The sequence below is a fragment of the Sciurus vulgaris genome (assembly GCF_902686455.1).
Source record: "Sciurus vulgaris genome assembly, chromosome: 1".
NCBI classification, from domain to species: Eukaryota; Metazoa; Chordata; class Mammalia; order Rodentia; family Sciuridae; genus Sciurus; species Sciurus vulgaris.
In genome coordinates this window covers 5,176,239-5,195,800 of record NC_136461.1, presented here as the reverse complement: position 1 = coordinate 5,195,800, position 19,562 = coordinate 5,176,239, and the positions used below count along the sequence as shown (strand labels likewise).

General features: G+C 42.8%; 1 protein-coding gene across 3 annotated transcripts in view; it reads right to left on the bottom strand.

Annotated features, from left to right (window-relative positions):
• PER3 (period circadian regulator 3) overlaps positions 1-19,562 on the bottom strand; it is a 49,806-nt gene that overhangs the window by 25,806 nt on the left and 4,438 nt on the right. For 2 of the 3 annotated variants that reach the window (XM_079133819.1, XM_079133818.1), the window contains exons 5-13: positions 16,700-16,748; positions 12,918-13,060; positions 11,637-11,715; positions 9,952-9,999; positions 9,462-9,568; positions 8,928-9,084; positions 4,546-4,651; positions 3,561-3,689; positions 3,062-3,191 (exon numbers count right to left, since the gene is read on the bottom strand). In XM_079133819.1, the coding sequence (XP_078989945.1) occupies positions 3,062-3,191; positions 3,561-3,689; positions 4,546-4,651; positions 8,928-9,084; positions 9,462-9,568; positions 9,952-9,999; positions 11,637-11,715; positions 12,918-13,060; positions 16,700-16,748 (948 nt within the window). The remainder of the gene's footprint in view (positions 1-3,061; positions 3,192-3,560; positions 3,690-4,545; positions 4,652-8,927; positions 9,085-9,461; positions 9,569-9,951; positions 10,000-11,636; positions 11,716-12,917; positions 13,061-16,699; positions 16,749-19,562) is intronic. The other variant, XM_079133820.1, reaches the window with a different exon arrangement.

Below are 19,562 nucleotides of genomic sequence, written 5' to 3'. Positions count from 1 at the left end.
TGCCCACTGTGATTCTTACCTTGGACGCTATGTGATTTTTTTTTTCTTTTTGTTCTGGCTGTCTTCAAGATGTTCCCTTTGGTTTTGTTTTTAGCAGCTTAAATGTAAAATACCGAGGCTGGTTTATTTATTTATTTATTTTTTTGTGGGGGTGTGGGCAGGGTACAGGGGACTGAACTTAGGGTCACTCAACCACTGAGCCACCTCCCCAGCCCAATTTTGTATTTTATTTAGAGATGGGGTCTCACTGAGTTATTTAGCACCTCAATGTTGCTGAGCCTGGCCTTGAACTCTTGATCCTCCTGCCTCGGCCTCCAGAGCACTGGATTATAGGGTGTGCCACCATGCCCAACCTGGGTTGATAGTTTAGGAAATTTTATCTTACTTGATGTTTTTTTGTGTCTGTGGAAAATTCTTGGCCTTTATTTCTTCTGGGATTCCAACTAAGCCTAGGCTAGATAGTTTATATTGTTCCTAGATCTGTAGAATGCTGTATTCTGCCTCTGTTTCAGTCTGAGTAATTTCTCAAGTCAGCTGTCTTGGAGTTTATTGAGTCTTCCTGATGTGTGGGTGAAAGGCATTCATCATCTCAGGTACCTTCCCCCAGAGTATGCAAAACTTAACTTCATTCCCTTGTTACTCGGTCACTTCACTTGGTATTTCTTACACTGCGAGCCAGCAGGAAGCAGGCACTGGGACACGCAGTGTCTCGGGTGACCCTGATGTTCCACGCCACCCTGCTGGGCTTGCTCACTGCCCACGTGTCTGCTCGCCCCAGGTGTGGTGCCCTAACTAGTCTATGTTCTCTGTCACGTCCACCCTGGGCCACACGCTGAGCCCTGTTCTGATGACTGCTTTGTCTCTTCGGAGGATTTCTTCTTGCTTTTCCATAGGCTTCACACCTTCTTGCTGAACACCAAGCACCTTGTGTAGGGCAGGAGAGACTGGGCCTTTCCTTCTGAGAGTCCTGTGTTTGAATCGACCTTATTAAACTTTAGACCAGATTTCGTATTTGCTCTTGCTGTGGTTTTATGGATATAAATGGCTTTCAGATTATGTTAACTATACCTGATGCTTCCAGTGGCAGCTGGTTTGCTAGAATTCTTGCTTTGTTTTGTTTTTCTATATCTGCTCAACTTCCAGGTTTTGGTCTTCCCTTTGCTCTGTGCCTCAGGAAGGTCCAACTGTGGCAAGCTAGTGGAAGCCAGTACACCTAATCCAGAGCCTGTACCTCATTCCTCCCTGAAAGCACAGGTCTCACCTTAGGTTTTAGGTACGTTGGCTGTCCTCTAACCTTGGCACAACAGCACTCTGATGGGGTCAAGAAAGGTTATGAACTTGCTGTCTTTTCCACTGAGTCTGGAGTGCTAAGCCTGCTTCCCATAACTCTGGGCAGAAACTGGAAGCATTCTCTAAGCCAGCTTCACCTGTGGGTCCTCTGCTCTCTCTCAGGCACTGCTCCAGGCGAGCTCTGGAGTGCCAATCAGGCTCTGGCAGTTAACATCTGTATGCGTGGCCGACGAAGGAGCTTTATGTATCTGCTGCCCTTCTCCCTCCCATGTGGACTTTTAAAATCTCACTTCTCATTCTATTTAAAAGCATTATTTGCCCTTGTAAGAAAGGTAAGAGTATAAACTCATAGTCTGAGTTCCTTTCAGCTCTAGCACACTACAGCAGGTGTGCTGGGGTTGTTGCACACTGTCCCTTTGCTGGTGAGGTCTGCTGTAGTCCTCTATTCAAGTTCTAATGTTTATCTTGCAACATTCTTGAATCACATCCTGGTGTCACTTGAATAAAGAGCATAAAGGTTTTTTATAGCTTTTTAAACTAGTGGGTCTCAGAATGTTCATAAAACCAGGATCCTCAAGAGGCATTTGTTCTCCAAAGCTACACCAACGGGGACAGGTCGCCTTCTCCCCAGTCACACCTGGTGTGTGCAGCCAGTGAAACGTCTAAAGTAGAAACGGTTTTTTTTTCCAGAGCAGCTGTGTGAGCACAGAGCATGCCTGTCATTTACGTGACAGCGTGTAAATGATGAAAAACTGGCCTGCTTATGTCTACAGCCTTCGAGAATACAGTTTTGATGATGTCACCAGACCAACGCACTGAGAAGAAACTGGACAGCACAGGAGGTGGGAAGGGAGGCTGCTGAGAGATGAGATAAAATATAGAGTTCAGGATATTCAGGATACAGAACTGTGACACTAATAATGAGATCCTAGGTCAAGGCAGAAGTGAGGACAGACTAGAACAGACAATGAACAAAATATTTAGAAATGCTAGCTAAAAGACCTCCAACTCAGTCTCAGGGACTTCGATGTAGCAGCACAAAAGAACTAAGGCAGGCTACCAGTGACGGGACATATGGCACAGCACTGTGATTTTTTATGGCATATATCATGTCAGGTCCTGAGAAACAGCTATTAGACTGAGTATTATTACTGGCTTTAGGAAGTTAAGTGTCACCTCTACTATGTAAAATGCCTACAGCTGATAATGTTAGAGACCCTTTATACCACGGCGGTGACCAAAATCCATCATGACTGCCAAAATCACATTAACATTCAGGGGGTAAAAATGAAGGAAAAGTTAGCTAAGTTAAGAAGTCAATCTTACCTGATTTCTATATTAGAGCACTTTCCTCTGCTATATAATGTAACTAGGTTAACTTTTCAGAATCATGCCACTAATACAACTAATCAATTCTTTTAGAGTAGTCCTTACCTCACACTTGAGAAAAACAAGCATGTATTAAGAAAAAAGTCAATGTTTTCATTCACCAAAAATCAACTCTTGGTTTATAGGGTGATAGGAAAATCTATGAATTTGTAGGTATCATCAAAAATGTTAATTCTTCAACAAAACTACATCAGAACCACATTCTAATACCATTTAGCTTTCAGAGTAGTATCTGCTGCCACCATTACTGTTGTTAATATTTCTAATGTCATTTGGGCAAATTAAGAAAGACACATGGCTCAGGGCTTCACGATTCAGGATCCCACACAACACTCGCAGAAGAGGTCAGACCCTGGAAGAGGCCCCGGGAACCCTGACTCACCACCACCAGATGGCTCTGGGCACGTCCCCATCACTGGCTTGACTGACGATCTGGCCATTGAGTCGATATAGAGCTGCTGACCCAGATTCTTAATTCTGTTCACACTGGCATAGACCTGCTTCAAGGTCATCTTAGGAAAAGAATGATACAAAGGATTCAAATATTATAAATATGTACATTAAAATAAACATAAACAAGATGCTTTTCACTTCTGTTTCTCTAAAGACACGAGAAGCACAGCCAGGGCTTGAACTCAGCTCCCCACAGTGTAACCCTAAATGCCTCAGTTCACAGCATGCTAATTTTTAGAAAGCATATAATTAATCCAAACGTCACTTTCCAAAGGTGGTGGTTTCTTTTTACAGGTTTTCAAACCAAAATGGATTGAAATGTCTTCTTTCAATTGAGGGCTAAGATGTCACCAAGTGCAGACCCAGTGCTGACAGACAGGTCACCCAGAGCCTGTGCCGCCAAACGGCTGCACCCCAGCTGCACGCACCGGCTCCTTCTGTGCTTCCTCCGCACAAGGCCCGCTCGACTCGCTGGAAGACGCCACGCTGACCTGCTGCTCCTGTGAACCGCTGCTCCCCCGGCTCCCGTAGCCACTGGAAGCACTGGAGTGGATGGGCTGAGACAAGAGGCCTGACTCAGCACTGGCTGTCTACTTGGGACCCTCTAATACCATCAGACGTTACCTTCAGAAACCCCGTCCTAAATTAGATATTTTTGGGCTGATGCTGCTAACCCAGATGCTGACAAGAAAGACACTCCCCTTCTCATTTACTAACAGTCAAGGGCAAAGTCTTGTTTCCATTTAGTTAGTCTAAATGGATATTTCTGGAATAGCAAAATTTTTAAATGCATAGTATAATTAATTTTCAAAACATGAAAATAAACTGTAGTTCATGCTGAGTTTAGTATATACAGAACAAACTAAATATATGCCTTTTTTTGAGAACTTTACAGGCAGGCACTTCGCAAATCCTAGAGATTTTATCAAAGACATTTTGAAAACCACTGGGCTATTCTATGTGACACACTCAGTTTTACTTGATTGTAGAAACCATCTTTGATATTTCTTCTCAACGGGCAATTTTTTCTTCTTTGACCTTCTAGTAACTAAAGATACTGAAACTTACTGTCCCTTTCCTTCACCTTTAAAGTTGGAATTATTTAAAAAAAATAATGACACCAAAACCAAGAGGCTGAGCCCACGGTGGTGTCTCGTGGAGAAAGCTTGTAGCCCACTGCTGGGACTCAGTAGGCTGCTTTACAATGAGCGCTTCCAAAAGGACCCTCTGTGTTTCACATGGAATAAGGAGCAAAAAAATTAACATAATTTAGAGACAAAACCTTCTTAAATACAGAGGTAAAAATTTCTATTTGCTTACAATTCTGGAAGTGACTTTACTAAGACTGAATACTAACATGAAACACAATTAGTAAGTTTGGTGATGTTTGCTTTTCAATATCTTTCACTTTACCTGCAACAGAAGTTTACGAATCTGTTCTTGTAATTCTGTTATGTCTTTGTCATTACTGTTCGTCTTTTTTATTCTTGTAGCAAAAACATCCTCATTTAGTGGACTCCTATAAAATGCCAAGTAAAGGTTGAGTCAAACAATTTTAAATCCATTTACAATGAAGTCCAAAGTGATTTTTAATAGAGTACTCAAGAATAAATCTGTACTTTATAAAGCAACTCTTTTGACTCCAAATATAGGAGATATAAAGCTAAAATTCTCTTTGTAGAGGTACAGAAAATACAAAGAAACAAATGAGGCATTAATAGGCTTCTTAAGTTTCTCTTAGGCACTAATCTTTCTGTGATTATAGCTATATTATATAAAATCAGTGATAAGTAGCCTCCTTAGCTTCTAAAATATCTTCAATAATGACTGGCTTCGAAATCTGACATTAAGTCAGTGTGCTCCTATAGAGGTTTTAACACCCCCCACATCTCATGTTTGATGCACCTAATCACTTAACTATCTAATAAGAACAGTCTACAACTGACCCTCATGGTGAAGATGTGGCTGTCACCAAATTACTTTCAGGCTCATGTATTCTCAAATTCTACAACATTTAAAATCTACTAGCTGGGCTGCGGTTATGGCCCAGTGACAGAGTGCTTGCCTTGAATGTGTAAGGCAATGGGTCTGATTCTCAGCACCGCAAATAAATAAATAAATAAATTGTTTAATTAATTAATAAAGTCCATCAACAACTAAAAAAATTTTTTTAAATCTATTAGCCGAGTATAGTGAATGGCAGACATGCCAACAAAGATAACAAAGAAAAGAAATGAACATATTTAGGATCGCCTATGTGACAAGAATCGTACTAGTTTTTGTAGTATACAATAAGAAGAACCCTTAAGATGTGCCAGGCACTGTTCCCAGTGCTTTGTAAGTGTTATTTCTTTCACTGGAATTACCACCTTCCCAGGTTACCTAGTCAGTAAGGGGCAAACAGGGATTCGTGAAGGGACACAGTCTAGGCCCCAGGGTCTGCATCTTTGCCACCACATGGCTCTGCCTCTTGGGACCTCGGCAAAGCAAGGTCTAATAAGGTCTACCGAGTCAGATCTGTTCTCACTGCATCCTACGAAGTAGGAGGTGCTGCTGACATTAAAAGTGAGAGGAGAGCCAGGGCCATGGCTCAGTGGCAGAGAGCATGCCCAGCGTGTGTGGGGCCCTGGGTCTACATCCAGCACCCCATGCACGCACCGTACACTGGGAGGAGACAAGCGTCTAGGGGACGTGCCCAAGTTTATGCAACCAAGAAGAAGCAAAGCCAGGGTCTGAATCCATGTCTGACCTCAGAGCCAGCGTTTCTCTTTCCCAGTCTGTTTCTCACAACTTAAACATGTAGTTTAGATGCCTAAAACCTGAAACACCCTCACAAAGGCAGGCAGAAATTATCATCAGAGGATCATAGGATGTTGGCAGTGTCATAAAAGTAGTCAGCAGTGAATCGACATTTGGGGACCATTAACTCATCATGCACAACAGCGTAGCGGCAGCCCTATCTGCCTTTGTGCCCAGTAGCACCTAGACCAGAATAGGTCCCAGTCAGCACCTCTGAGCACAGCAGGACACACTGTAAACGGCAGACTGTGCCTTGCCTCAAAACCTGACACACTGCCTTCCCAGAACTGCCTGCCAGTCTGTGCCCTGACTGTTCCCACTGCCACAGAAGCTCCACGGGGCTGGGTTTCTGTCTTTTTTTCACCCTTATATTGCTTGCACCAAGAACAGCTCCTGAAGCACAGCAGACATCCACAAAGTATTTGCTACAAGAATGAATGAATTTATGAGCCATCAGTTGTCTGGAAATAATAGTTTATCTGACTCAAAACATGTTACATCTTTCTGTGCACTGTGAGCTTGAAAACCTTTCACAAGTATGTCACATGGTTTCTGAGTGAGTGTCTGAAATGGAAACAGAACAGACATGTGTTATACTCTGAGATTTAAACATTCTTAATTGAGAAAATTTCTACAAGACTATTTTTAATCAAACTGATTAACTTGCAGGTGATGGCCAACACGCCATGACACATAGGCCGATGTGCACAGAGGGAATGAGCAGTAGAAAGCAAGTCACGCTCCTGCTTCTTCCCTAAGTGACCTCTGGGACAGTCAAGCTGGTTCTCTCAGGATGGGTTTTATCTGTAAAGTGAGAGACCTCAGCACCTCAGCTCTGCCCACAGAGCTGCCAGGAAGGACCCAGAGATGTGGGTGGGTCTCCTGCTACACACCAACAGCTCCCTTCCTGTGTCAGTGGTCACTCTTCCTTGGACTTCAGTTGTACGGCAAAGCCTTTGTTTGTTTGTTTTTTCTGACATAGGGTCTCACCAAGTTCCCCGGGCTGGCCTTGACTTGCGCTCCTCCTGCCTCAGACTCCTGAGCAGCTGGGATTAGAGTGTGTGCCACTGTGCCTGGCCTGACAGCACCGTTTTTATGTCCTGCCTCTCCACTTACACACGTGTGGGTTCCATGAAGCGGGGAGAATACTTGTTTACCTTCTCACCCTCAGGTCTAGCATGGTGCCTCACCAGGGCAGGCGAGCCATGAGTACTTGAGAGAATACTGCATTAATAATGACTTTGCAGGGCTGGGTGGGCTCAGTGGTAGAGCACTCGTCCAGCACTTGTGAGGCACTAGGTTTGATCCTCAGCACCATATAAAAAATAAAAATAAATGAAACAAAGTTAATAATGATAATTTTGTAAACATGATGAACAACTACTATTTTATGTAAGAGTAATTCCTATAGACTCTAAATTCTTTCCATCATATAATCTTGGATGTTGAGACGTAAACAGTGGTGTACTTTTCTTAAAAAATACTGACAATATTCAGAGGATTCACTGTATACCAGGTAATTTCATACATATTTAATCAAAGAACTTGAAGGATAACTTAGGTAATCTAGGATTTCTCTCAGGGACTACCTGCAGGCAGGAGACATCAACAACCCCTGGACAGATATTTCAGGGAAAAATCTTATTTGCTGGGGTTCCCTACATTTGCACTAAGCAGTTTTCTGATTTTATTTTCATTTCTCAATAGGTTTCCTACCAAGGGAAGAAAAGTCCTCTCTCACCAGCACAAACAGTACTTAGTAGTCCTATTTCCTGTTTTAACTTTTAAATTAGTTTTCAAGCACAAATCAGTATCAAAGCTAGGTAGCAAGGAGCCCATTCCTTCCATTTAAGGTTCCAAACCTGCTCTGCAAAGGCTCAACAATAGAGTACAAAGTGGTAAGGGAAACCTTGAGACCTTTCTCATCATGAGGGAATATATCATCTCCATTGTGATATTAAAATGTGACAAAATATGTTTAACTGGTAGATCTACTGTTCTTCTTATTATTTTTTTGTTTTTATTTTTTATTTTCAGAGAGGATCTTGCTAAGTTACCTAGGGTCCCGCTAAGTTGCTGAGACTAACGTTGAACTTAGGATCCTCCTGACTCAGTCTCCTGAGCAGCTGGGATTCAGGAGTGCACACCGTGCCTGGCTATTCTCAGTTTTATGCTTACATACACAAAGTTGTATAATGAAGTACAAAACTCCATCTCTTGATCTCAGCATGACAAGCAGAGGTAAATATGCTTTCCATCCTTAAAAAGCAAACAATAATACCCCAAATCTCCAGCTATCAAAAAGAAACTTATATCCAGATCAAAAAACCTACAGGTCAATTTAAAAATTGACCCTGACCAAAAATTCAAGGGACTAGGGGTATCCTAGCCACACAGGCAGCCAGGTTGTTCCAGATCCATTCACATGATTTCACTGCATGGACAGGGAACAGCAGTCTTTCATGCTGGCAGAAAAAGAAATAGCGAAGAATCTAATTTTTAAAAAATAAAGATTTAGTAAAACAGATACCACTAAGTAGAATTTGACAACAGAAGGCTAACAAAAAGTTGTATGTGCTATGGAGATCTTTAAAACACAGAAAGAGCAAACAGAGATAAAAAGCCTTATCCATAGTTCCTCTACTCATGCCTAACCCATATTAATTTTTTATTTCCTGTGATCTTCTTTTCCCTATTTCAGTTTGTGTTTGTATGTTTTAAACCTAATTACAAGGACAGGTAGATAACTTTGTGTGCTGCAATCTAACATGTCAAACATTTTAGGTAACAGGTAATTTCTGCAAAAGTTTCTATTGGCCAATATAATAATACATCAAGGAAATATTCCAGAGTTTACTCAGCAACAGACATTTAAGACACTTTAAGGCTGACATTATTTACTTCAGGTGTCAACTGATTCAAGGGGCAGTCAGCAGGCTAAAGAGTATTATTTGGTAAAAAAGATGTTTAGATAGTATTATAGCTAATTAACTTACGTCTGAACTTTATGCCGACCGATGATGAAGGAAACCTTCCGGCTCCAGGGGTTCACAAAGCTAGACCAGCTGGAATCCAGTATGATGTAATCTCCATTTTGAGCACAGAATCTAATGGGTGAGTGTTCAAAGGGAGGGTGGCCTGCATACTTCAAGACTACATGAAATGAGAAGACAACAGTGACTTTACAGACACTGATTACAAGTGCCCTTTTTAAAAAAAAAAAAAAAAAATTTTTTTAGATGTTGATAGACCTTCATTTTAATAATTTATTGGTATGTGGTGCTGAGAATTGAAACCAGTGCCTCATGCATGCTAGGCAAGTGCTCTACCACTAAGCCAGAACCCCAGTCCCTACGAGTGCCCTTTTTAAGTTGCTCGTCTGTCAATTTTTTCGAGGGTTAAAATAGAGAACCACTGGATTAGGGTCTCACCACGTTGCCTACCTAGTTAAAGGCTACTTGCCCACGAGAAAGGAAGTGAAAAGCTGGGCAGGGCAGCAGTGAGAGCTCCCTGCAGACCAACAGTCCTACCTTTCTGGTGCATGGCAACCATCAGGGGACGGTCTTCTGGGTGCAGGCATGCTAACACGGAGGTTCCGATCAGATCCTGAGGTAGGTAGCCCAGCAAAGGCACTGCTCTGGATGCGGACATAACACAGCACATTACGCTCATCAAGAAACTTAAACTTCATGCACTTGTAAAAATGCTTCTTAGCTGAGGGTGCAGTTCAGCAGGAGAGTGCTTGCCTCACATTCTGATCTCAACCCTACTTCTGAAAAGCACAACCCAACGAAACAAAGCCAACAACAACAACAAAAACCACCGAAACCCTCCCCCAAAACACTTCTTTATTTAGTTCTAAATAGGAAAAAAAATTGATGAAAGTCGTTCCTGAAAGCACTTATAAAAGCAGCAACCACAGTGGCTGCACTGAGAGGAAATGGGCTCGTGACCCAGTAAATGTTGGTGTCGACGGAGGAGCTGCATCATAGACACCCACAGAATGAACCGTAGACAGACCTGGCACGACCAGGCATCTGTGTTTCCAGCAAGTTCTTCAGAAGGAATCTGATGTCCATTATGTTGCCATTAAAAAAAAACCCACATCATATCATAGATGCTGATAATTTTAAATGAATAAAGCAGGTTACAAATTTATACAGCAGTGTTAATGGTTTGGATCTTGTTCCTGAAAAGCCCAAGTGTTGAAGGCTTGGCCCCCAGCCCAGGGAGCTACTGGGAGATAGGGAAACCTTCAGTGTGGGGAGCCTAGTGGACGGAAGTTGGGTCACTGGGGTGTGCCCCCAAAGGAGACCTAGGACCCTGGCCCCCTGTCACCTCTTTGCTTCCTGGTCACAGCTTTGCTCCACCACCTGTTTCTGCAGGGATGTTCTGCCTGGCCATGGACCCAAAGGCAATGAAGCCAACTAGCTTGGACTGAAACTTCAGAAACTGAGCCCAAATAAACCTTTCCTCTTTACAAGTTGATTATCTTGAGTATTTTGTCACAGTAACAGAAAGCTGATTAACTTAAGATACCAAAGATGATATGAAGTAGACACAGAAACACTTTTAGGATACTTAATACATTCACAGGGAAACTATAATAAGATTAAGAATGCCCTAGAAAAAACTGACTTCATGAATATTTTCTGTGTATAGAAATCCACATATATTTTCTAATGTAATAAATTTAAGCTAGTTTCAGAATTAGCCTTAGACTGTCTAACTTTACACAGATTATATTATACAAAGTATTTCATTAATTACTGTTTGGTTTTAGGGTAACAATAATTAAACACATTTTCAAACATTCAGATTTTTTTAAAAAAATCAAAATTAATACCTATCATTAACTATGCCCAGGTTTTTGACATTTTTACTTTATACTATATGTGGAACAGTGCATGGATTCCCAGATTTTCAAATTTATTTAATAAGTAAAATTTCAAAATAAATGGGAAAAATGGCAGATATAACTAAATATAATATCGGTGTTTAATAGTTCCAAATAAAGATACTAAAAATCAGTGGTAAGTAATTAATATCTACCATTACTATTCTCTGAATAACAAAAATTATCTCCACACCCCCCCTCAAAAAAAAGGGAGAAACTTAAGTTTAAAATAAAGAAAAACTCTTTAAATAAATTTAACTTTAAGAGGTCTGGGGTTGTGGCTCAGTGGTAGAACGCTTGCCTAGCACAAGTAAGACCCTGAGATTGATCCTCAGAACTACATATAAATAAAAACATAAAGGCATTGTGTCCACCTAAAAATATATATATTTAAAATAAATAAATTTAGCTTTAATAACAGAGCTTTTCCCCCCACTTCATAACTGATTTGAGGAGCACTTGTCCACTGAAAATACGTGGGAACAGATAGGCTAGAGACCAGTTTGAGTTTAATCAAACATCACAGGTGTTCCTGGAAAACTGGCTCCCAGGTTCACTGTACGCTTGTACACTGGCCACCTGGAGCACAGCGTCATGAAATCTAATGTGGTCTTTTGTAAATCCCTTTTAGAAATTTATAAGGTGTTTATGTTAAAAATCAGACAACATGAATAGATTTCCACCTAACTTACAACAACCTAGCAGGCAAAGGATGGACTGCAGGTTCACGGTGTACGCACACGCAGGCCTGATGTGAATGTCTTCTCATCTCTAAGACCTTTTCCAAACGAATTTTTAAGATTCTCACCTTTCATCTACTTCAAGAAACACACACTCTGGGGTGTGTGTTGTGGTAAAAATCCTTTTATCCACTGGGATTCGAGGCGCTATAAGAAAACAGAAAGACCCACTTAAAGGCAATAGCTAATTGACCATTCACCTAACTCCTGCTTGACGTATTGAAAGGGAAGTGACATCACTATATGGAATGGTAGAAATCTCCCTTAGGGACCAGGCCTTCTAGCAGCCAAAGCTACAGGCAAATTATAAGAATTTTCATTAACTACATCTTGATCAAGTCAAATGTGATGCTCACTCAGGTTAATTTTAAAGAAAAAGTCTGGGCCCACTGAACAGCTTGTTTTCTCATCACAAATAATCTAGTGGTTAAAGCAGAAGTAAATGAAAAGTTTAGCACTGGTCAGTGGTTGTAGACAACGTGACCAAAGGATCTGAAATTCACTTAGTATCACATGGACGTTCTTTGCTGATAAAATGGGTGCTGTTGGTTTTGCTCCCTGTTGTGATTTGAAAAACACAGGGACGGTACACTAGGGAACAACCTGAGCATCTACAGCATCATACCTGCTCAGGTGCGATTCTTTTGTAAGAACCTTATGTGGAGGCAGAGGTCAGAGCCACTTAGGACACCAAGACACACGCCACTCCATCATCTTCTTGCTAGCTGGGCCCCTCTTGTGCTTATTGCGGCGTAGGGTATCTCAATCAGGAACATGTAAAGTGGGTTTTTGTTTTCATTAGAATCCTGTCTTACTTTCACTGTGTGAACAAGTCTTCCCATAGCCCTGCAGATTTTATGTGAGTTTGTGTGGGCTGGCATGTCAGTTACAACTGAGCACCTGCCACACCTGAGCTGCCTGCGCTGGCACATGAGTTTGGAAACGGGGCTCTGCTTGCTGGACAAGTTTCAAAATACTTTTATAAAATGCAAATTCACTCCTGGCCTCTTTGTGCAATAGTTTCAGTGTCATATTCCAGAGAGACAGAATCAAAAAGCCACAGAATGGGTCACCAGCAGAGAAGTGACTGGAGGGCTGACAGTGCATTCGTCCCACGTCCCAGGCTGAGACCATGAGGCCATGCTACCTGTGAAGACGGCTGCTCCAGAAGTCAAGGTCAGTGACGGAGACATCAGTAAACACCAGCTAGAATGCTCAGAGTTTAGGAGCCCCACTGGAAATGAGCCATCTTGTTTTGCCCTAGGGCTGCAGTGAACAGGCTTTGCCATGTTCCTATCCGATTGCCAGCATTTCTGCATTTCATCTAAATGCAGGTCCTCCTGACTTACCTTCGTAACCAGAGTGAATCTTCTCAACCAGCGTTAGGCAGCAAGGTTCTGATTCTGGTTGGGCACAGCTATGTACATGAACCAAATAGGGGATGATCCGGAACGGGGAGTACTGCTTCTCGCGCTCTCTGCCTCCACCTCCACTGAAGAGAGGGAAGGTGATCAGTGCTGCCCTGATGCATCCGGAGCCCTCCGGGAAACAGGCCGGGAAGGCCCCATGGGGAATTCCCAAACAGACATGATCAAATCTAAGATGTCTAAACAGCCTGTTCTCCACAGCAGGGCAAGGTTGGTTTAAAATTCCAATATTCAGGCAAAGCTACTCACCCACTGTTCACTGGTTCACTGAATAAAAGGTTTTATGGAGAACTGCTTATGTTCCCATGAGCAGAAGCAGAACAGACGTCGCATGACTTTCTCCTGACCTCCATGCCCCAAATGCCCAGCCTGACTTTTCCCTCTTGCTGTAAGGAGTCATGTCTTATAGGTCTAACTCAAGTCCCACCGAGAGCTGAGTACCTGTGATCACACCCCAAAGCCAACGCTCAGCTGTCCCTTTCTACTCCCTCTTTCCAAGAACCAATTTAGTCTCACAACTTCAGTGGGACAGTTGAGCACTCTGTCCTTCAAATTGCCTGTCTGGGAAGAAAAAGGAAGGGCTGAAATCCAGTTCCCCTTCCCAGCCTCAGCCCTGGCCCTGAGCAGGTGGCTCCTCCTAATTCCCACAGAGGATCTGAGGAGAGGGGTGGTGTCAGGTAAGCGACTAGAAGGTCTTCGCTCCAGCTGCCCAGGGACACTTTCACTTGACTGTGCCACCATGCCTCAAGAGTTCATATGCCCAAGGTCCGATTCCCACACTTCACTTGACCTAAGCGCACTTCTTCTCTACACCACTTTGGCTCCTGACCACTACTCCCAAGCTGCTCTCAGTGCTGTTAGAGACCTGCCCACCACACACTCCCCGCTGGCTCCCCTCTACTCCCTCCACTCCTAGGACCCTGCGTCCTCCCCTCCCGCCCTGCAGCTGGAGGCTCCACAGGGATTCCTGACTTCCCTCCTATGTCTACAATGGGCTCTGCCAGGCTCCTCAGTCCAAGGGTTCTTATGCCACTAACTTAAGGACCTACCTCTGGGCTGGACACTTCCCTTGAACTAGACTCAAGGTCTCAGTTCAGATCTCAAACTTAACTTGCCCTCCCGCCTCTCTCTAGGAAGCTGCTTCTCCTACAACTCCCTCCACCTCAGTAACTCCCGCTGAAAACCCTGCTGTCATCTTTGCCCCCTTTTCACCTCACACCTCAAATGGAGTCCTCCAGTAAAGCCTGGTGGTAACCCCACAGTGCAGTCTCTGCCGCACACTGCCACAATGGCCTGGGCCTGGCCGTGCACCTTTGTTACCCAGGCGGACCTTCACGCTCTCCCGCCTCCTCCCTTCACGGTATCTCCACAGCAGCCAACACAACCCTTTGTCATGTAAATTACGCTTCCTTTCAAAAATCCAAAATGGCCTGGCTCTGCACTGAAATTCCTGGAAGCAGTGACAACCCTATGGCAACCATTCCTACTATCCAGAGTTGGTCTCCAGATCTCATGCCACTTTCCACAGGAACTAGGGATTCCTAGAGAACTGCCTGAGTGCAAGTCTGGGACATCCCATGCCTGAAACAAAGGAGGTCACTGAAGCCACATGGGCACTCTCTCAGGGCACAGGAATCACCCTAAAGGGCTTCCTACTATTTAAGCATAGGGCACTTTGAGCATCACAAAGATGAATGGGAACTAACATTCTGAAATACCCCCAGAGAAAATCGTATGACAGCTGAGATGTGCTTCAGAGTAATTCGGGGAAGAAGAGCAGAGGAACTGGTGACAGTAGACCAATCACGAATTACAAGTTATTAAAGTTGGGTGATTACATATTGATTTGTTAAAGTATATTCTCTACTCTTGTGTTAGGACAGAAAACTCTCAAAGCAAAAGGTTTTGAAGCAAGTAACGAACCTGAACTAAACACTCCGTTCAGAAGGCAACGCTCCCTGCAGCCTGGTCCTTCCTTGGCCTTGGCTGGGGAGCTTCCCTGCTGCCCCTCCTGCAGAGTCCGTGCTAGGCTGCACTCTCTGCCTGCAGCAGTGTCCTCAGACACTTCCCAACCCACAGTTCCTGTGTGGCTCACTACCTCACCTCCTCTGGTCTCTGGCTGCAAGCAGGCTTCTTAAGAGGAGAGTTCCTTGATTACTCCTCCCACCGTCTGGGTGTGGTTTGTCACCGCCAAAGCACTAAATGCCAGTGCAAGGTACTGAGAGGTAGTGGGGCTTCAAGGGGTTTAAGATCCCAGGACCACCCCCAGGAAGGGTCAGTGTCGTTCCTGCGGGAGTGGGCAGTTTCAGTGAGAACGGGCTGATCTGGTTCCCCTGGTCCCTCCTCTTTGTACACGCCAGTGTGCCTTCACTATGAGGCCCTTACCAGAGGCCCAGCAGCCGCTGGTGTCATGCTCCCGGACTTCAGAACTTGGACCCAAATAAATTTACCAGCCTCAGGTACTCTAAATAGCAACAGAAATCAGACCAACGCAGCCTGGAACACAAGGGCAACCTCTCCACTGCCCAGAACTCCCTTCTGCTGAGTCAGTATCTGTGCAGAACTTAGTGCCAGTGGACACACACATTTACATGTTTCTGGTCCCCATTACGGAACAGAAGTACACAGGGCAAGTGTTTCTATCCCAGCACTGTAACTGTGTCTGGCTCAAAAGTAGGACCTAAACACAGTCATTAAGTTGACAAACCTGCAGGGGCACTTCCTGCAGGGCATGCTGATCTAGGAACCTTGTGCACGGTGGGCAGCATCACAGGCCTCCCTGCGTGCCCTTCCTTGGCTCACTCCTCCTTGCATCCAGGTCCTACCTGCTCAGGCCCCCAACTCCATGGGCGATCTCAAACTCCATGGGCAATCTCATTAACCAATGATAAGGGTTTCTCTCTATGACTATCGAAAGCAGTTAGCAGCTTTAATCATGATGCCATCTTAAAAATGTTCTTTTTATTGTGAAAGTAATGTTACCATATTGTAGCAAACTTGGACGATGAAAAGGATTACTGATAAACCCTATGAGAAATAAACTACAGTTAAAATTCTAGTCTATTTTCTTCTAGTTCACTATCTCTGGATCTTTTAAACTCTTCTTACAAACATAAATATCTTGCTTTCTTTAAAGCTACTTAAGTGGGTGCAGTGGTGCACCAGAGATTTGAGAGGCTGAAACAAGAGAATCACATGTTTGAGATCAGTCTCTGCAACTTAGTGAGATCCTGTCTCGAAATAAATAATAAAAAGTGTTGCAGATATATTTCAATGGTACAGGGTCCCTGGGTTCAGTTCCTAGCCCCAGGGGGTAAAGAAAGAAAGAAAAAAACCTCAAAAATTTAAAAATTGAAATATAGCTGAGTAGGGGAAAGTTTTTTTAATGTGACTGAAAGACAAAAAGCAAACAATAAAGCACACCAAATAATGGTCATTTAAAAACGTTCTTCCTATCCACTGATTCCTACGTGCCATGAGGGTGGAGAATGAGCTTTCTGACTTTTCCTACTGCATTATCATCTTGTTTTCTCATGAGCATGTCTCTTTTTATTCCAAGTGCAAGTTCCTCATGGCAAGAAGCAAATCTTTTTTTTTTTTTAATCTACAACAGAATCTGGCAGAATATAAAAGAACCAGAATAAGTGCTAAATATGAATCAGAGTATCCAGGAGCACTCTGGCCTCCACAGCCCCTCCACTTACCGGATCCGGCAGAAAAAGGACTTCACTGGAGCATATTCATGCTGTGATGCTAGAAACAGAGACAAAGGGTCACTTTCTAGCTCCTCGGGCCGTGCTTCCTCAGATGAGCAATCTCCCACTACTGCCGTGCCAACAACTGAGGGTTTTTTTAAAAGAGCAGCTTTTGATTGAGAGAGGACTCTTCTCCCTGGCTCAGGGCCTTGTATTATCCCAGCAACCCTCAGGCAGACAGTGGGGGTACCTGACTTACTTCTTCCCTCATGCCTGCCCATGTTCACTACTTCAAATGCCACCACAGTGGTCCTTTGACACCATTATTTTGGTGGCAATAGTTTATCCCACTGTAAGCATCTGGCCAGTTCTCAATAAGTGGAAATTTAGACTAATTTCAGTATTTAGCTCTATGATACATACATCTCTTTGACTTTTTCCCCTTTACTTTAAATTCTTTCCTTGGGTAAGTCTCTGAAAGATGTGTTCTAGGTTAAATGATATATTCATTTTATAATTCCTAGGTATTCTCTTTAAAGCATATATATTCTTTAGTAGCAGATGTACACAATACCCTTATTTTATGTATTTATTTTTATGTGGCACTGAGGATCAAATGCAGTGCCTCACACAAGCTAGGCAAGTGATCCACCATTGAGCTACAATCCCAACCCCATCTATGTATTCTTAAATTAATCTATAGAAGACTGTACCGATTTACAGTGTCACTGCCTTCTCTCAGTAATGCTTTCTCATGACCCTCATGTCATCAGTTTGCATCAATTTTAGTGACTACGGACATATAAGGTGACAATTTAGAAATAAATTTGCTTATCTTAGAGTCAAATGAGGGGGTTGAACCTTTATGCAAAAGTTTGCTATTTGTATTTCCTCTGGTAGAACTCTGAAAACAGTTTTGCACTAGAGCAAACAATGGAAAACTGTGAGAAGTTAAAAAACAAAACAAAACAAAAACTGATGGTAGCATAAATGGTGAAGACCCAAAGAACGAAAATACCGAATCAGGCTGGATCTCTGCTCTCGCGAGGAGAGGACTGTAGGAGAATCGGGGATCGGCCTCTGCTGTCATGTGAACTTGCTCACCAGTCACACACTGCACCAGGCCCCTAACTCAACTGGGTTCACCTCAAGTCCTGGAACCCTGGGAGCCAGAATATGCCATCCCAGTGGGCAGAGCCCACGAAGCACTGGATACCCAGGATGCAAGCGTGGATTCTTCTTGTTTCTGGAAGTATGTTCTCAGTAAGTATCGTCAGATCCTTCTGAGAGGTGCACACAACCAGCCTTACACAGAAACGTGTGCTGATGTAGGACAGAAGGCTGTCCACAGCTGACAACATTGCTTCCTGTGCCCTCTAATGTTCTCTGAGCTCAAAGGAAGGGACAGAAGGGGCAACATGAGCCCAGCCAGTTTCAGGGCTCACCAACTGCTCTCAGTATGATCTTGAATCCTTGAGATTCGGAGGCAGAAATACAGTATTAGGAATGAACAATATGGGTATCAGATCCTGATGGCATAAGTCAAGTATGAGGTACAAAAGACAAAAACTGCAGGAGACACTAAGTTTTTACATGGAAGGAGCACATCTCAGTAATCGACAAAGATGAACAGGCTGAAAAGACAGGACAGGGACCACAGCAGTGCTAAAGGGAAAATATGAAGGAGCTGGAGAACACTCTGACGTGTCTGTCCTGTTCTTAGCTGTACTGCAGCATTCAGAACTGTCCCTGGCCCACGGTGACCGCTAAATAGATGTTTATGAAATTGACTAAGAAAAACAAAGAAACAAACATGGATAATTAAAGGTTGAACATATGCATTTAGGAATGAGAAGAGAAAGGCAATCGATGCTTTTGAAAGATGGAGAAAGGAGAGATGATGGAGCTAGGAGGAGGCAAAGATGCCAGACTTGTTGTCTAGAGCTTATGAAGATATATTCAAAAAAGATGGCGTAAAGGTCACAATTGGAAAAAGAAATAGGCAAGGCGCTTCTTCACTGGGCCAAGAATTAGATTTAAAAAATTAATAAAAGATATATATTAACCTGGAAAGATGAAAAAGTTCTGGAAGTCTGTTTCACAACAGTGAAAATATACTTCATGTTACTGGTCTATGCACTTAAAAATGATTTAAGAAGGCAAATTTTATGCTATATTTTCTTTTTGGTACTGGGTATTAGACCTTTAACCCAAGGGTGCTTAACCACTGAGCCACATCCCCAGCCTTTTTAAAAACAATATTTTATTTAGAGACAGGGTCTTGCTAAGTTACTTAGGGCCTAAGTTGCTGAGACTGGCTTTAAACCCATGATCCTCCTGCATCCGCCTCCTGAGCAGCTGAGATTACAGGTGTTGGCCATCACACCTAGTTGCTCTACATTTTTTAATCACAATTTTTAAAATATTATTTTAACAATTAAGGGGTTTGGAATCAAAGAGTAGGCTTATATACATTAAGCTCTTCAAGACACTTCATGAAGAATATGAAATAAATTATAAAGACTGATTTAAAAATAGACAACAAATTAAAGATCACACAGGACTGAATGTCACAAAGAAAAGTGACTACACATTCCTGGTTCAGATAGACAAGCATTTCAGAAAAGAAAGTAATGAGATTCATAAGCTTTTAGGAGCAAGGAAGAAAAACTGGAAAAGGGAGCTAACTATCAGTTTGTCTCTAAAGTAAAATCTATTATGTGAAGAAATCATGAAGTCAACATAGAAGGAAAAACACTTAATTTTATTAAAGGAAACAGGTTTTCTAGCAACTAAATTGCTGCATGATATGCTGGTAATCAAATTATATTTATAATAAATAATCTAAGACACTAACTTTACTATATGAAAA